The 17909-nt window shown below is 33.8% G+C and overlaps 1 protein-coding gene across 19 annotated transcripts in view; it reads left to right on the forward strand.

Moving 5' to 3' along the window:
* The window catches only part of EHBP1 (EH domain binding protein 1), a 559717-nt gene that overhangs the window by 523027 nt on the left and 18781 nt on the right, over positions 1-17909 (forward strand). Inside the window, exon 22 of one of the 19 annotated variants that reach the window (XM_077134362.1) lies at positions 4492-4883. The exons of the other annotated variants lie outside the window; for them this stretch is intronic. Coding sequence (XP_076990477.1) covers positions 4492-4610 — 119 coding nt within the window. The 3' untranslated portion in view covers positions 4611-4883. Of the gene's footprint in view, positions 1-4491; positions 4884-17909 lie in introns of those variants that run through there. 19 annotated transcript variants of the gene reach the window in all.

A 17909-nucleotide genomic window follows, 5' to 3' on the forward strand; every position in this document is an offset into this window, starting at 1 on the left:
AAGGGTTCCCATTGATAATATTTCTAAAATTATTTGCACTTTAGAAAAGTTTTCTCAAACTTCCGTGTGCATCAGAATTACCTGGAAAGTTTGCAGATTCCTAACTCACGTTAACCCTCCTCCTCTGCCCCACCCCTTTTCTGATTTAGTTTATGGGAGATGGGGTCTGAGAATCTGCATTTTTACAACATTGTCTTTGATTCTGAAGCAGGTGGTCCACAATTTCCCCTTTGAGAACACTGCTTGAAAAATTGTACCTGCACTAATAATGAGTTGGCACAGAAGAAAGTCCAATTCTGAATATACTTAAATACCTCCTCTATTATTCTTCCATTGTCCCTGATATAAAACTCCTTCCAGATTAATAGTTATCTTAATCTTTTGGTTATTCATGTCTTTTTCTCGTGGAAGGCAGTGGGTAGCATTAATTATCATGCAGGCAATTAGCTAGTTTGAAGGAAACCTGAATTGGTTTTGCCCATGCCATAACTGTAACTGTCCTCTGTCTTCTTAAATGAAGTCTGCAGTGTGGGGGAAAGATGCCTGATGGCTATATTATCAAGAAGTCAGATGCCCAGATATATTTTACTTACTACAGAAGATGTGGCTGGTCTTCTGTATAGCAACAGCACTCACTGGCTGGCTTGCTGAAATGCTGCCTTTCTGCCTAGGAAGTTGCTCTGGAGTTGTCTCAGGGTCAGATTGCCAAATAAACTGGGTTCTACTTGTGCTGTTGGATAGCATTCTTTTTCTGCAATTTCTGAATTTTGACTAACATGCTTCATGCTAGCTTAAGGAATAAGAACATATGCATGTTACTCATAACTATCCTTAAGGCTTATTTTTAAACTAAATTAATAAAGCCCCTTTTTGTCAGTATTTTCTTTTTTTTCATTAAGGAGTCATTATGCATTAGGAGGTCAAGATTGCAGCTCATTACTGTTTGCTTCATTAAAAGTTGTCTACAATTAGTATTATTAACAAGGCCACACAAAAATATTGTGATCAACTACATTATTATGTTGATTCCATATTTTAAAAGCAGTCACTGTTCATTCGTTCTCTAAATCATGTAGCAAAACACTCATGGTCCCTGCTTCAGGAGATGTACAAGATCATTGTAACATGCTTAGAGTACTTTGTAACAAATAGTAATTATTCATAATTATTTTAAATTTTCTTATGCTTTTTTATATAATTGGGTGTGAGAATTAAATAGGAGCAAAACAGAAAAAAATTTGATTTGTTCAGAAATTATTTAAAACTGCCTCCAGGAAGCTTTCCCAGATCTCAGCAGTCAGAATTCTCCTCTCAGCAGCTAGAATTTTCCTCTCCCACTCTTATAACACTTAATTTAAATCTTTATTATAATAATGTATCAAAATTATTTATATAGATTTGCACGTCTCCCCAGTAGCTTGTAAAACCTTTGACTAGAGGGTTGGGATGGTGTCTTTTATTCACCTTTTGGCTCCCTCAAGGACCCAAAAGTGCTTTGCACATAAATGTCAGTCAGAGTGTAACATTGGTTCTTTTGCAGCAAATTGATTTTGTAAACCCCATCATCCCACTCCATGCCATTCTTTGACATCCCAGTAATAAGTATTCCATGAATATGAGTAAATTAAACATATAACAAAAATTGTGCCAACTTTTCTGTCAGTTTAGCAGATGCAAATATGACTGTAGTTGATGGCAGCTACTCTTAGTAGGTTGTTTCTTATGGGTTTTATTTTTCTATTCTTAATTGCCTGTTTTTTCACTTCTGCTTCATTCATAAAGCCATTAGCTAGAACAAAAATTCACCAACAAAAATAATTCCCAGAGAGTTTTTCTGAGTTTGATATTTTTTAACCCCATAAATATTGCTTAACATTTTATTTTATATTCAAGAGAAAGCAGTTATGCTATGTTGTATACAGTATTTTAGGTGAAAATTCAGTTTTCTACTTTCATTCAGAATGGAGTCCTAAGGGATAAGCAGTATTTATAATGTTAAAAGGTGACTTTGGAAAAATGCCAAAGATCATTGTAGACTGTATGCCATTTTACCTGAGAATTTTTATTACATATACAAATAAATATAAGCCTTCTGAAGGAATTCAGTACATTTTTAGGTTTGAATTAATAAATATTGGAAAGATATCTCTATATATGTCAGGATCTCCCAATACTTCATCTCTATATATTTAACTATTATGTCTGTTTATAAGTCAAACTACTCATCATCATCCTACTTGACTAAAGATTGAAGCTGAGATACGTGAGTAGCATAGAATACATTTCTTGCTCAGAAACACAAACACTAGCCAGGCTCTAAGTATATTATCAGGCAAGTTCTTTCAGAAACGTATTGCTAAAGAAGCTTAACATTAATTATTGTAACTTTGGGAAGATTACATCCACACTACCCTTGTAAGAAGCAGCATACACTTCTTGACCTCCGATGCTAGAGCTTTAAGACACAAGAATGGCATTTTACCAACTTTAATGGGATAACCAGTATAATCTTTCAGCAGTAAGGGAAGAAAAAGTGTTTATAGTATAATACCCTTCTGATTCTAATAGAGGCTGCCTGTTGTGTGTATTGCTATCATAATTCATTTGTTTCTTTTGTTTTTGTTTTAATTATTTAAGAGGAAAAGCACTTTCATTTAAAAAACTAGCCAGTTTGCTTATTGGCTTTTTGTCCCAACTTCTTTTTGTTTGTGAAGACTATTAGTTTTATACACACATTATGAACATTATTTTACATAATTTCTAGAGCTCTAAAATTTATCTATGTAAAGACATATTATGAATTTGGACATACCTATTCATGCAATTTCCTGTTTAATGCAGTTTCTGATTTCCTATTTATAATCCTATTGCACCATGTACAGTATGCATACCAGCTGATACCCTCCAAAAATTGTGCCTGAGAATACCAAATACAGTAATTTAACTAAATAAATAGAAGGTATATATTACAGTTTTCCCACGTGCACTTAATATAAAAAAATATTTATGGTATTTTTCAGAATAGTCTTTCTAAATTAAAGAAATTTAGTAGGGTTTCAAGCACATCTCTACTGACAGAGTTCAGTGAATGAGATTGGTGGATTATGATTAATTTTAATAGCTACATTAAAAAATACATCTAACATTCTTAATTAGAATAATCTCCAAAGCCCGTTAAATGTTTCAGAAGACAAACAGTTTAATTAGCTAACCTCAGAGGTTCCCCTCCCCCATGTGTGCAGTGGTCTTAGGCTTGGTGTGAGCCTTTCAAGCATTCTTAAACAATTGGATGAAAAGGGATTTTAGCAAGATTAGAAGAAGGGATGCTTTATGTGTTGTTCTAATCATGAGATATGTAGCCTCTACAAAGTTTTACAAAGGAATGGAAATCTAAATAAATTTTACCTTGACTATCTAGTTAGCATGAATTGCAAGCTAAAATATCCAGTGATAAGTCTTTTTAATTAATGTATTATTTTAATTGTGGATATGAGCAAAAGTACATGCTGGGGTGGACTAGCAAGTGATATAGCAGATTAACATTCTAAAGGGGTCAGTGTTTTTTTCCAGAAAGCATGCTTTTGTTGTACTCTCCCAGGGTGCCACTAAATTTTGAGGAAATAAATTTTAAAAGTTGAAATAGAATTCAGTCTTGGTTTTCTCTCTCTCTTTTTTTTTTTTTCTGATTTCTTTCCTGGTGTTATCTATTTTATAACCATTCTTATCAAGAAAAATTCTGAAGGTTTAGTGCTTTTTTATTAAAAAATACCATAAAATGGTGGGGATCTTAGAGATTTGCTACTTTAAGTGGCATATGAATCACTTCTTTCGTATGTTTTAATTTGTAAGGAGGAAAGCAATCTCCTTTTATTCCCATAAACCAGGGGAGTATTGTTGTTTATTCCTAGTTGGCCTTCTGCTTTTCAGTTTTCAGTGTACCTAAAAACAATAAATTATTTGTAGACATAAATTTTAAAAAACATATTTAACTGGATAGCAAAATCATTTGAGTTATAAAGTAAATGTAAAAATATGCAAGGTTAGACTTGAGAGATTGATTTCATCTTGCTTACTGCAAATTCAGATAATATCCTGATTTACATTATGTGAAGTTCTGTGAGAGCTAATTTCAACTAGTGTTGAGTTGATAAGCCCATTAAAACTAAAAACTTAATTTCCTCTGTGTAAATTTTGTTTAAATACATAGTAAGGTGGCATGTGAAGTTCAAATAGCTTAATTGAGTTTGAAGGGGGAAAAGGTCATTTAATTGGTCTATTGAAATGTTAACAGAAACAGATATGCCATGGCATAAACCTTGATGGCAGCAGTGTTGCACTAATATCAGTATTCATTTGCAAAATTGTTATTTAGGCCGCTTTGGTAGTTTTTGTATTGATGTGCTTAGTCAAATGGGGAAATCAATTTTATAGAATAAATTTACATGACTTACTAGAATCCTAAAATGCATGTTTATTTTTTATTTCCAAAAGAATACTGTAAAACTCAAGTGCATTTTCAATTGGAGACCTCAGCTTCTCTTCCGGATAATGGAATGCCACCATCAGTTTTCTGTTTTACTTCCTTAATAAAGTTAAAATGTCCTCTGTGAACATCTGAATGTCTGAAGATTTTCTTAGCTAAATACTTCCAGAAACTAATAATGGGATTGTTTCAAAGGAAAACTAGCTAAGGAAAAAAAAAAGGACTGTGAGGTATGGATAGGATTGTTGATTCTGCTGTCTTTAAATTTAAGGTATAAATAATATATCATTCTAAGTTACATGTTTTGCTGAATATCAGCACTGAGGATTTAGGCAGCCTAAGAATCAACTTCTGAACATAAATTCCTAATAATTTCTAGCATATAATATTTTGTTTTGTGTATATTGGTGCCATAAAGTTATAAATGTTTGCAAATATGAAGAGTCTTAGAGATCATCTAGTCTAATACCTTTTATTTTACTGATGAAAGCACTGAGGCCCAGAAAAGAGGTTGGCACAGAACTGTAATTAAGACAGGAATTTTGACTGCTAGTTCAGTGTGTTTTCCTTCCCTTAAGCTATGATATTTGTTGTACAGTTCATTAAATAATAATAATAATAATAATACCTAAGTGTTGTGAGAAAAACAATCTAGATTTTTAAAACTGTATTTAAAAATTATATTTAATTGTTTGCTTTAGGGTATTCCTAACTAAATGAATCCCTAATTTGAATCTCCTGGGTAAACTAAAAATTCATATTCTATCTAATCTCATGTAAAGTAAACCTTTTACGGTTTAAACTTTAAATGTTAGAGAATATAAAATGTTATCTGAATTAAAATTGATATATTTAGAAGGATTTCATTAAGAGAAAATGACAAATTTTAATGTAGCAATTTGATAATGAGTTTGTGATAATAGAATAAATATCTTAGTTAATGTGGTTTTTAAAAATAGATGTCCATTTATTGTTGGAAATAGTTGCATTAATTTTGTGCCATGAGCATTATAGGCTTATTGCAAAATGCTTAGTAAGGTTATTAACACATATCTTGATTGTCTTCACTTATTTTATAAACTACGTATGTACACAATCTCTATTTAGATTGCTAGGATAATCAGAATCCTAGGACATTTCATTGTACCAGTATGCAAATGTATTTACATAGGAATAAGTCCTAGGTTTCCTAAAAGAGGGCACCAGAATTGAAAACTGAGGCCAACATATAAATGAAAGTTTTTCTAAATCCATTGGATAATAGAGGCAGTGTTAAGGCTAACCATAGTGTTGAACTAAACAGAGGGATTACTTCTGGGTTTTGCATCAGTTCTTTTCTGCCGGGTGGCCTCACTTGTCAAAAAAAAAAAGTTTAACAGGCAAACATTCACATAGGAACATTGAGAAAAGAAGTAAGCTTAATTCCATCAAAGCTAAAAAAAAAATCAATCATTAATTTATTCTAACTACGATTGTTGGTCATTTGTGAAAAGCATCTGGCCTTTAAGTCATAGGAACCTAAACATGAGTACAATGTGAATACTTGAGAAGAAGCTTCAAGTTTGGTATAATGTAGAACAGCTATGTTAGCATGTGTGCAACTGTATCTGACTATACACTGCTTTTATTTACTTACAGTGCTTTAACTCCACTTCGATTTTTTATTTTGAAAATGTTTTAAATGCAAATTATTGTTTGAAAAAAGTTAGAAAAGTGTTAATATGCAGTTTTATAAAGTCCTGCTTTTACATGTCTTTCATGGTTGTATATTTTAGCAATCTTGGTATTACAAGTCAGAAATGGTTTCTAATGAAGTCTAAATTCAAAATAGAAAATATATTTTAAAAATGGTTTCAGGAGAAACATACCCTATTTTCCATATGGCTAAGTAATATTTGTTTTAAAGCTGGACTTAGACACTCCTGACTGCTCTCTAATTTGATATAGCTGGTCCAAGTGATTTTACTCAAGAAACTTTGGTAAGGAGAATGCAGTGAAGGAAATAAATAATTTTGCAGCCATACTCATTGCAAAGTATAGAAGTAATTCATTCATTACTGCTGTAGAAACATTATCCATTTTTTAAATAGCTTTAAAGCTAGGATTACTACATTCACTGTTGGCATATATTTAAATATTTGTCAAAGTTTTAAGTTAGTCAGGTTTCAAGTTCTAGCAATGTGTAAATAGGCTCACACCATAACCACAAAATTAATACATAGCAAGGTTAGGTTTTTTTGTTTGTTTTTTAGAAGAATAAACTTTTAAATTGTAGAACACCTTAAGGAGTGAGGAAATTAGAGCTCAAACTACAGCTAAAGAAAAAGTTCCATCATTTTAATTACATACTCTAATATAAGACAAATCATTAATCTATAAAAGCTCCCCCCCCCCCCCACCGTACCTACTCTGGTGATTTCTTATTGTACAAAAGAAATAAAACATAATATAACCAAATACTGCTGTGTCAAAGTCTTCATGTAGAACTGAGTCATTCTTTTATTGTTAAACTACTTTTACATTACTCACATATATTACTCACAACTGCCCTTTGGTTTCCCATGGGCTTTTAATATTTATAAATCAAGAAAATTTATAAATACTTCTCATAAATTAGGTTTGATTCTAAGCAAAATAATAAAAAGGCCTTTTTCACCATAAATAATTCAAATACTCATACTTAGTTTTATGCCATAAATACATTATTGTAACTAGATGAACAAGTTTCCAAAATGTACATTTAAGTAATAACTTTGTTTAGCTCTCATTTCAGAGGCACTGATGTCCAAAGTACTATTAAGATACTAGAGATGAGAGGAAAATCACTTAAAACAGCTTGTGAAATATAATGTTTGAAATGGTTCTTTGAAAACGTACAGATTATGACTTGCATAGGGACTCCTTCCAGTTCTCTGGGAAAATGAGCTGTTGACATTCTTTTGGGTCATCATCCAAGATAGGAGGGCAACCACAAGGATTTAGCAGATAAATTCATCCCCAAAGACCTTTATCCATTTCACTGCAACTTGGAAACATTCATGTTGAATAGTAGCATTAATGTAGTCCATTTAGCTTTTCAAAGTGAGTCATATATTAAAAAAAGAAAAAGATGAAGAAAATCAAATGACTAGGGTAATAATTTCAGTCTTCTAAGAGGTATTCGTTATTTACATCATTCTATAGCATGAGCCTTTTTTTTTTCCTTGACGCTAGTTTCAGAAATCGAATTTGGATCTTACAGAGTAAGCGGTAAGCTTTTGAAATTTTAAGCAACTGAATCAGTCCTGGATTTTACTTATTAGTTGTTTATGACAAAGAGCAGAAAACAAATTTTTCATGTTGTGCTCAGAAGCGAACGGCAACATTTTTTAAAGGCTGAAAATCTATTTTAGGTTCTGTTTCTGACTCTATTTGGACATTATGAATGTGTTCAGGCCAAAGGGAAAGGCAAACCTTGAGTCTATACATTAGGATTCACACTCATCCTTTCTTATAAATGGTGAAAAAAACTTCTGACTCAAATTGGAATGATACTATATAGGGCTGAATGTGCAGGAAAGGTTCCCACAATGCATTGTGCAACCTAGGGCTAACAAATACCCTGCTGATTTGAACCCACTCCCCCCCCCCCAAAAAAAGAATAAGACAAAAGCACAATGAAATAGAAAGCTTACCACCGGTAGCTTTCAAAACGACAAACTAGGCAAACTATACATCTCCACCACTCCAATTTTGTCAGAATGCTAATGAGCTTGCTCTGATCTTTACTCGGCTTCCCGTGTTTTCTACATCTTCAAGGACCACATGGTGCTAGCAAAATAAAGACAACTAAATGAGAATTTCGAATGCTTTTTGTGTTAAGACCTGGTGCTTTTCACTGGACGCACTCGTTGAATATTCTCAACTTAAAAGAGTACAACAGGGGGTTGGGTATGAACTTTTTAACAGGGGAAAATTTGTACAAAAGTAAATTAGTGAGATGAGGAAAATATGAGAAAAATTTCTGATTAATTTCCACTCCATAATATCAATGACACCTTCAGCCCCACTCATACTCTTCTAACAAGAGATGCTGATAAAAGATGAATGATTCTGTGTTGTTCACTGTGAATGTTTAGTGGTTTTTTAATAGCAGCATTCTACATAAAAGGCACCAGGAAGTACTCCGCATTAGCAGTTGAGATCACTAGTTAATAGGATGATGTCTTTTAGCTTTTGTCACAAGATTATTAGAAAGGATGGGTTTCTGTTCTCATCATTGCATAGTTTGGAGTGCCTGTTGAGTACAAGGGCTAAAATACAGGTTTCTCAGTATTGTTTCACATGTAAAGCAAAAAGCCTTTTAATGCAACACCTTTTTCCTTTTTTACCAGGTGATTTTGTTATTGATCTCTAATCTGTCCCTTTAGCTGTATTAAATGCTTGAAGTGTTCTGCTTTTCAGTGTAGCCTTGGTGCTAGTTATTGGTGTTTACAAATACATTAAGATTAAAACACATATCTCTAAAGAGCAGAGTTTGTGATTTAGAAAGTGGCAGGTTATGGAGTTTTTATGGTTTGGGGTATAGATAACAATGTAAAATTAAGACTTCCCAAGTATATACTGTCAAGCTATGGTCTTTGATAAATAATTATTTTTATAAGGTTTTAATTGTATATTTGTAAGGGATATATCTTTCATTAGATCTTACCGTATACTTACTAGGAGATTAAGAATAGTAAACTTCATCTCTCATCATACCCTTATCTGGAAAGGAAAAAATGAAAACCAAACTGGGTGCATTCTTATATGTAAAGATAGCTGAACTTAGACTGGTTTTGTACAACAACTAATCAGTGACCAGAAAAGGAAGCAAAGAAAGTTTGAAATAGTGACACTTTCATGTGGATAAAAATTTTGGCGATGTTTTTTCAGATTTAACACATCTATTTCTGATATTTCTATGTACTATTTCAAAATGTTTCGCTTATCCTGGAAAAGTACCAACTTTTGGTACATTGTAGTTCGTTCACATGGCATAAGATATTGCTTGTTAAGATATGTAATTTATTCACACTTCTAATAAAATGGAGGGGGAAAAACCTCCATTTTAATAAAGTCAGGTAAAAGTACAAACTATATTTGAAATACAACAATAGCATTTAAAAAATAATTTCATTATTCTAATTCTCTATTCTCTATCATTTAGTATGGTATTTCTGTGCTTCTTACAGGTGTAGATGAAATTAGTATTCCTGTAATAAAATGTCTCCATTTTTTAGAGGTTCTGTTTTGATAGAGATGATATGTCTACTTTCATACCAGTTATAATCAGAAAAGAGACCATGTCATTCAAAAATATACATTAAACTAAGTGAGATTTCTATTTTGGCATTGCAGTTACAAAACTGAAAAAAATTAAGAACTGCAGATTTGCCATTAGTGAATTTCTTTCTCTCATTCTTACATATCATGGTAAAATAGAAAATTGAAGTTTTTAGCTTATTAAAGACATTTCCATTTGATCTCTATATATAAAATATCAAATGGACACAAGCTTTTAATATTATCTCTGCAAAGGAAATTTTCATAAATAGAAACTAAGTTAGGGAATTTTGTGCTATAGCGTAAATAAAATTATTTCTAAGGTTCTGAAATAGTATAGCATTAGTCTGTTGTTCTTTACTAAAATAATTGGTACTAAAACTCTTCATAGGACATTGAATCTGCATCAGAGTAAAGAAGCCAATAAAAAAATAACATATTATGACTGAAAATTTTCTTCAAAGGGAATATTTAATACAATTTCCAGAGGCATTGAGCTACACCTTAAATAGACTCTTAAGGGTTAATAGAATCTATCCATTCCTTTATGGAAGTAGAATGCTAACATAGCTTTGGAAAATGTGGTGTTATAGATCTGATTTGTGTCTGTGTTTTTAGCTGAATCATGATTTTATTTAACGATACATAAAATAATATAAAATCAGTGCTGTTTCTTGCCATCAAATATTCAATAATCAGAAAAGTAAAAAACATGAAAGAATATATCAAACAATTGATTCTGTCACATATGATTAGCTGAATCATAGCTAGGTGGAAAAACAGTGAGACAGGGCTGGCTCTTTGAGGTCTCCAATGTGAACTTTCTCTCCAGGGCTCCTGTGCACTACGTACCAAAGCCTGTCTGTTTTCCATTGCAGCTTGTATAATCACAGGAGTGGTTTTCCTTCAATACTTAATCCTTAGTAGACACTCATCTGAAAACATCGACTCAGTCTTTCTAGCAGTGAAGAAGTGTTTGCTATACTTATCCCTGTTTACTAGCTCAACTTCACAACTGTGGGCCTCCATTTCCTCTTTACTAGAATGAGGACACTTTGGCTTTAAAAGTAAAAATGGGCAGAGACAATGTAACTTTTTTGTTTTTTTTTTTTACATGGGCAGGCACCGGTAATGGAACCCTGGTCCTCTGGCATGGCAGGCAAGCATTCTTGCCTGCTGAGCCACGGTGGCCTGCCCAGACAATGTAACTTCAATTTCCATAAAAGACAAAATTCATTTATATTCTTTTAGGTCTTGTGATTTTTATTCATTAATAGATATTTCTTTAAGTATCTATTGCGCCTAAGGCATTATACACTGAGTGTAGAAACTAAAGTCTGGTTAGTGAACATAATTCAAGTTTGTTCACATTGAGTCAAAGTTGGTAATTGTAAGGTAGCTAAGAGAATTCTGAGAATTAAATGAGATATTTAAATCAAGCATTTGCACAGTGTCTGACACATAGAGCTCAATAAATGTTAGCTGTTATTATTTCTATCATCTCTTTAATACTGAAATTTGTCAACGTCTCTTTTGAAATAAAAGACACCAAAAGATGAAAAATACTAATATGCTAGGAACGTTACCTATCACCATTAGGCATTAAGTAAAATACTTATGCAAATTAATGTTTTCTTTGTATATTTGTATATTTTATTTATTCTGTATTACATATATACTGAAATAGTCCTTTGATTATTGAAAATATTATTGGATGGAAATCACAGAGTAAATAAAATAGTGGCTTGTTTTTAAAAGGAGAGTTTACATTTTAAGGTGCTTGTGATGTTTTTGTTCTTTCTTTTATACTTTCAATATTAAAAATAGGTAATATTGCCAAATTTCTTTTCTTTCCATAGTTTTTTCCTTCTATAGTTTCAAGGAAAATTAAAACTTTTGTCAGAATTTCCTTACTTTCACAAATTGATCAGCTAATTCATATATCTCTATCTATTTTTTATCTGCATTGTATTTGGACTATTTAAAGAGGAAAGTATACATTCTATGTAGAAATAGTAGCATATAATCATTGTTGAGCCATTCTAGTTCATGCGGCATGTATCAGATTTCAGATCATAAGATTTCTAGAAAGGAACCTTTCTGATTCAGAAATCAGAAAACCTGAAGTTTTCATTTCTGGTATTTTTTCTTCTCTCCTTACCGCTCACTTTGTCCCACTTTACATGATATATAGCCTTAAGTTGTCTTATCTGCTGACTCATGTTTGTTCATTTATCTAGAAAAACAAATGTATATAATTTCTATCAGTAATATTTAGAAAGTATTTTCCACTACTAAAATATTGAATTAGAAATATAAAATGTAATTTTTGAGCTAAAGAATTGTTACATCACCATAATTTTCAATTTGGAATATACTGCCTTAGAATATAATGTACATCCTTATTCTAGACTGCAATAAAATTTTTTAACATTTAAAAAAGTAGAAATTCCAGGAAAATGTGTTTTTCTCAGCAACTATCTATGAAACAGAATTTAGGCATTTCAACTGATTTGGCAGCAAAATGTTTTTCTTCTGAATGTGAAATTAAATTTGTGTAATGTCATGCCAATGCTAAAATAACATGTTATACATGGAATATCACCCCTTTCTTTAAAATAAAGTAATCTCAGTGACTTATTTGTGAAAGGGCTAAGACAGTGGTTCTCAACCTTTATATGCATTTAAAAAAAAAAACCTGGAAAGTTTATTAAAAACCCAGATTTCCAGATCTTGGCTAAAAGATTCTGTTCAGTAGATCTGGGATGGAGCAGTTCTAATAAGAGTGGTCCACAGACCACAATTTAAGAAACACTGGACTAAAATATGCTAATTTTGCAAGTGTTTCAGTGCTAAGGGAAGCAGTATAGCATAGAAATTTAAGAGCATACACTTCTAAATCAGTTAGAACCCAGTTCCAACTGGTTGGCTGGGACAACCCAGTTGGAGTCTGGGTGGTCTGTTTTTTTACGTAGTCTCTGTTTCCTCATCTGTTAAAAAAGAAGGGGGAATAAAAGACTGATAATACCTACTTCAGAAGGTTATTTACAATTTAAAATATATTGATACAAATATAGATAGAACTTAGATAAGAGTACATAGTGCGCAGCCTGACAAAGGATGAGCACTCAATACCAAAGTAGCTGCTGCCATGAGTTAATAGTGAGCCCATTTATTATTGTTTCTACCTTTACTGTAAAATTTTCCATAGCTTTTAAGTAATATGCACACCTCCCATTCTATCAAAACTCTTACCTTTTCTTCCCCCCAACATACTGTCTGTCTCTTCCCCTCTCTCATTCCTTCTTCCCACCCTCACCCCAAAGAAATGCCAGAATAACTAGTCTGGGAATTTAGCATAAGACTTTGAAAAGTTGTTGTTGTTTCAGCCCTTGGGAATATATAAAAAGTACCTGATACATGTTTGTGTGGACACCATAATTTTTGCTGTTAAAGGAACAACTCTGAGGAAACCTTAGGAATTTTGCTAATTCCTTGATCTATATAAGTTTAATTGAATTAGTATTCTAATCATGAATTTTATGGGGCACATACAGAAACAAACTGAACTCAGGCATTATATTTTGAGAAATTTATTTTAGGACATCAAGGTGGGAATCAGTTTTACAAGTGCATTTTCTCCTCCTTTGTTTTATCCTGACACCTTCCTAAGAAGCTTAACAAAGATTCTGTGATATGATATGACAAAGAATGACATCAGAGATGGCCTCGTATGTGTGAGATACCTCTTTAGTCCACAGAGTCAAAGATACAAGCTCTGTTCTAACACCCAATTTCCCCAAATGGGAACATCTTTGAAAATACAGATGTTAATGGGCAGAAACAACTGGATGCATGCCAACCCTTGCAAGATCCCTTCATCTTTGGGACAGGATTGTCCAATTGAATAGCTGTGAACCTTCCTTTTATTGTTGTACAGGCTTACAAAATTCTGCTTTCAAATTATTGTTCATTCCATTGAAGGGACCTTGCCAGTTCTTCTAGGGGATTGTAGTTATGTCTTTTAGTTACTAGTTAGGTTTTTAACATTTTTCCTAGGCCTCTTGATGCTTTGCATAAGAAAACTGAACATATACAGTCATTGCATCTGTTCCCTCTCCCCACATGTCACTTCTGAGCTGGAATGTGAAAGGCATAGCTTCAGAGGAGCTGTTTCTCCAGGAAAAGTTTAAAATATAATTTAAGGAAAAACTGTTAGGTTGCTATCTAGTCTAAAAAATGAAATTATGTATTTTTAATGCTTAATATTACTAAATTTTTATTTTTACTGCTGAATAGTAAACAGGTATTTTATTTTAATGGTGTTTTATTTTAATGGGGAAATTTGGAGGAATTTTGAGGGGAGATGGAAGATTAAACAAAACTGTGATTATTCTTACAGCTGCATAGCCTTAAAGGGTGAAGTTTGGTACAAATATGTATATATATAAACATTTTTCCTATAGGAGCATAATGAGCTTTATTACCAAAATAAAAGTATAGAATTGGTTTTTCCCCCTTTTTAAACTGGTGGGATTGAGCCACAGATGATATGTGAACTCCCAGTACAGAGAGTAATGAACATCTGACTTGTAAGTGTCCCTTTTATTGCCTGACTACTTGTATACTGCTTCATCTTTCTACCCACCCCAGAGCCACCCTACCCCACTCCCCAATGCTAGTTCACTCTGAATTAATAGCACCACTTGGTGGTCAAAGCTAGGAATTGTGTAAAGCACCAACATTTCTTCCCTACCAGCATGTTGTCTTCCACATAAACACTTCTGAACTGGAATTTGATGGACCTGGTCAGGCTATGGCTGTTATACATTCAAGGATCTAGCTCCATAAAAAAGTTAAAGATGTTAAGTCATTATGGGTGCATGGGTGGTTCAGTGGTAGAATGCTCACCTGCCATGAAGGAGAACTGGGTTCGATTCCTGGCCCATGCTCTGCCTCACCCCCCCAAAAAAGAATTTATTATGAATTTCAGTACTTAAAAAATATTAGGAATAGCTTTATATTTAAGTATAAGCAGTTTCTAAAGAAATAAATTATTAAAGTAGCCATAATTATTTTTATTTATCCTGAGAATAAAATTATAGGGAGCCTACATCTAAAACTTTAATAGCATCATTTTCATTCAACTGCTTATTTTGAATCTAAGTAAAAGTTTAAATAAAATTATCGCAATTCAAAGTTGGATACTATTCTAGAAAAAAGTACTAAAAAAGTAGAAATATTCATAAAGCCAACAAAGTTTAGGTTTAGATAATAAAATTTCATTAAAAGATTGTTTTTATCATTTATAGAGGAAAACATGTCTTTAAAATTATTTAAAATTACCCTACAAAAAGTATCATTTTATTTGATGTTAATGAGTATGGAAAACAAAGTATTCATAGGTAAATTGGAAGACCAAATAGTCAAGTTCTTGTTTGTTGAGAAGGTTTTTATTAACCCAAATTGGAATTGGCCATGACTTTATGTGGTAATGTAAGTTAAGTGTTTTAAATGTGTTTGTCTGATGCTTTTTAAGTGGTCTGAGATTTGAGGGAAAAGGGAAAAGACATTCAACACAGCAGAAGGGCATATAAATAATAGATGGAGACTGACCCATAAGATTTATGCTAAAATGTGAGAGGAGTAGTATAATATGTTCTTCAGTCTAAGGGGTATCAAATATTTGTCATGATTAAAGGGGAAATTGAACATATTCTGAGGATTATGTTGGGGAGAAATCTGAAAATAACTTTATTCTTGGGGTTCTAGAGAATTCTGAGCATTACATGTTAGATTTTGTTTATCCCTGAATTTCTGACTGAAGGAATTCTATTAGGAAGAGGTCCTTTGGCATAGACTTAACTCTTATGAGTAACCTTGGGAAAGAGAGTGTCACCTAGAAGGTTTGTATTTGATTAGCTCCTTTAAGAAACGATGGGGGGGACTTCCGGAGAAGATGGCGGCTTAGTAAGACGCGCGGGTCTTAGTTCCTCCTCCAGAAAAGCAACTAAAGAAACAGAAACAATACAAAACAGCTCCCGGAGTCACGACAGAGACCAAAAAGACAGCGTACCCCATTCTGGAACAGCTGAACGGGCAGGGAGAATCTGCTGCGGTGAGATACCCGAGGGGCGCGCGTTTTCCCGGCCGGGGCGGCTGGCGACTGGGGTCCCCTCCATGCACGTGGCTCCCCGGTCTGACTGGGAACGTTGGATAGCGGGGCCCTCCCGTCACGCTTGGCGTTTCGGGCCAGCTGGGCAATTAGGACCGGCACTCTCCCAAGCCGCGGCGGCCAGCGACCCCCGCCTCCACGCGCGGTTTCCCGGGCCAACTGCCGTGCAGACAGACGAGCGCCACGAGCGCCACCTACTGGGCAGGAAAAGAAAAACAGAGCCCAGAGATTTCACAGAAAAACCTTTCAACCAGCTGGGTCCCACACCCAGGGAAATCTGATCAAATGCCCAGACACCAGCAGAAAATAATGGATGACGCTCGGAAAATTGAAGATATGGCCCAGTCAAAGGAACAAACCAATAGTTCAAATGAGATACAGGAGCTGAGACAACTAATGCTGAATATACGAACAGAAATGGAAAAACTCTTCAAAAACCAAATCAATAAATTGAGGGAGGACATGAAGAAGACATGGGCTGAACAAAAAGAAGAAATAGAAAATCTGAAAAAACAAATCACAGAACTTATGGGAGTGAAGGACAAAGAAGAAAAAATGGAAAAAACAATGGATACCTACAATGGTAGATCTAAAGAGACAGAAGCTACAATTAGTGAACTGGAGGATGGAACATCTGAATTCCAAAAAGAAACAGAAACTATAGGGAAAAGAATGGAAAAACTTGAGCAGGGTATCAGGGAACTGAATGACAATATGAAGCGCACAAATATACGTGTTGTGGGTGTCCCAGAAGGAGAAGAGAAGGGAAAAGGAGGAGAAAAACTAATGGAAGAAATTATCACTGAAAATTTCCCAACTCTTATGAAAGACCTAAATTTGCAGATCCAAGAAGTGCAGCGCACCCCAAAGAGAATAGACCCAAATAGGCGTTCTCCAAGACACTTACTAGTTAGAATGTCAGAGGTCAAAGAGAAAGAGAGGATCTTGAAAGCAGCAAGAGAAAAACAATCTGTCACATACAAGGGAAACCCAATAAGACTATGTGTAGATCTCTCAGCAGAAACCATGGAAGCTAGAAGACAGTGGGATGATATATTTAAATTACTAAAAGAGAAAAACTGCCAACCAAGACTCCTATATCCAGCAAAATTGTCCTTCAAAAATGAAGGAGAAATTAAGACATTTATAGACAAAAAGTCACTGAGAGAATTTGTGACCAAGAGACCAGCTCTGCAAGAAATACTAAAGGGAGCACTAGAGTCAGATACGAAAAGACAGAAGAGAGAGGTATGGAGTAAAGTGTAGAAAGAAGGAAAATCAGATATGATATATATAATACAAAAGCCAAAATGGTAGAGGAAAATATTATCCAAACAGTAATAATACTAAAAGTTAATGGACTGAATTTCCCAATCAAAAGACATAGAATGGCAGAATGGATTACGACCCAGCAATACCACTGCTAGGTATCTACTCAAGGGACTTAAGGGCAAAGACACAGACGGACATTTGCACACCAGTGTTTATAGCAGCATTATCTACAATTGCAAAGAGATGGAAACAGCCAAAATGTTCATCAACAGACGAGTGGCTAAACAAACTGTGGCGTATACCTATGATGGAATATTATGCAGCTTTAAGACAGACTAAACTTATGAAGCATGTAATAACATGGATGGACCTAGAGAACATTATGCTGAGTGAGTCTAGCCCAAAACTAAAGGACAAATACTGTAAGGTCCCACTGATGTGAACCGACATTCGAGAATCAGCTTGGAATATATCATTGGTAACAGAGACCAGCAGGAGTTAGAAACAGGGTAAGATAATGGGTAATTGGAGCTGAAGGGATACAGACTGTGCAACAGGACTAGATACAAAAACTCAAAAATGGACAGCACAATAATACCTAAGTGTAATGTAACTATGTTGGAACACTGAATGAAGCTGCACCTGAAATATGGTTTTTTGTTTGTTTGTGTGTTT

The sequence above is a fragment of the Tamandua tetradactyla genome, chromosome 17, assembly GCF_023851605.1.
Source record: "Tamandua tetradactyla isolate mTamTet1 chromosome 17, mTamTet1.pri, whole genome shotgun sequence".
Taxonomy (NCBI): Eukaryota; Metazoa; Chordata; class Mammalia; order Pilosa; family Myrmecophagidae; genus Tamandua; species Tamandua tetradactyla.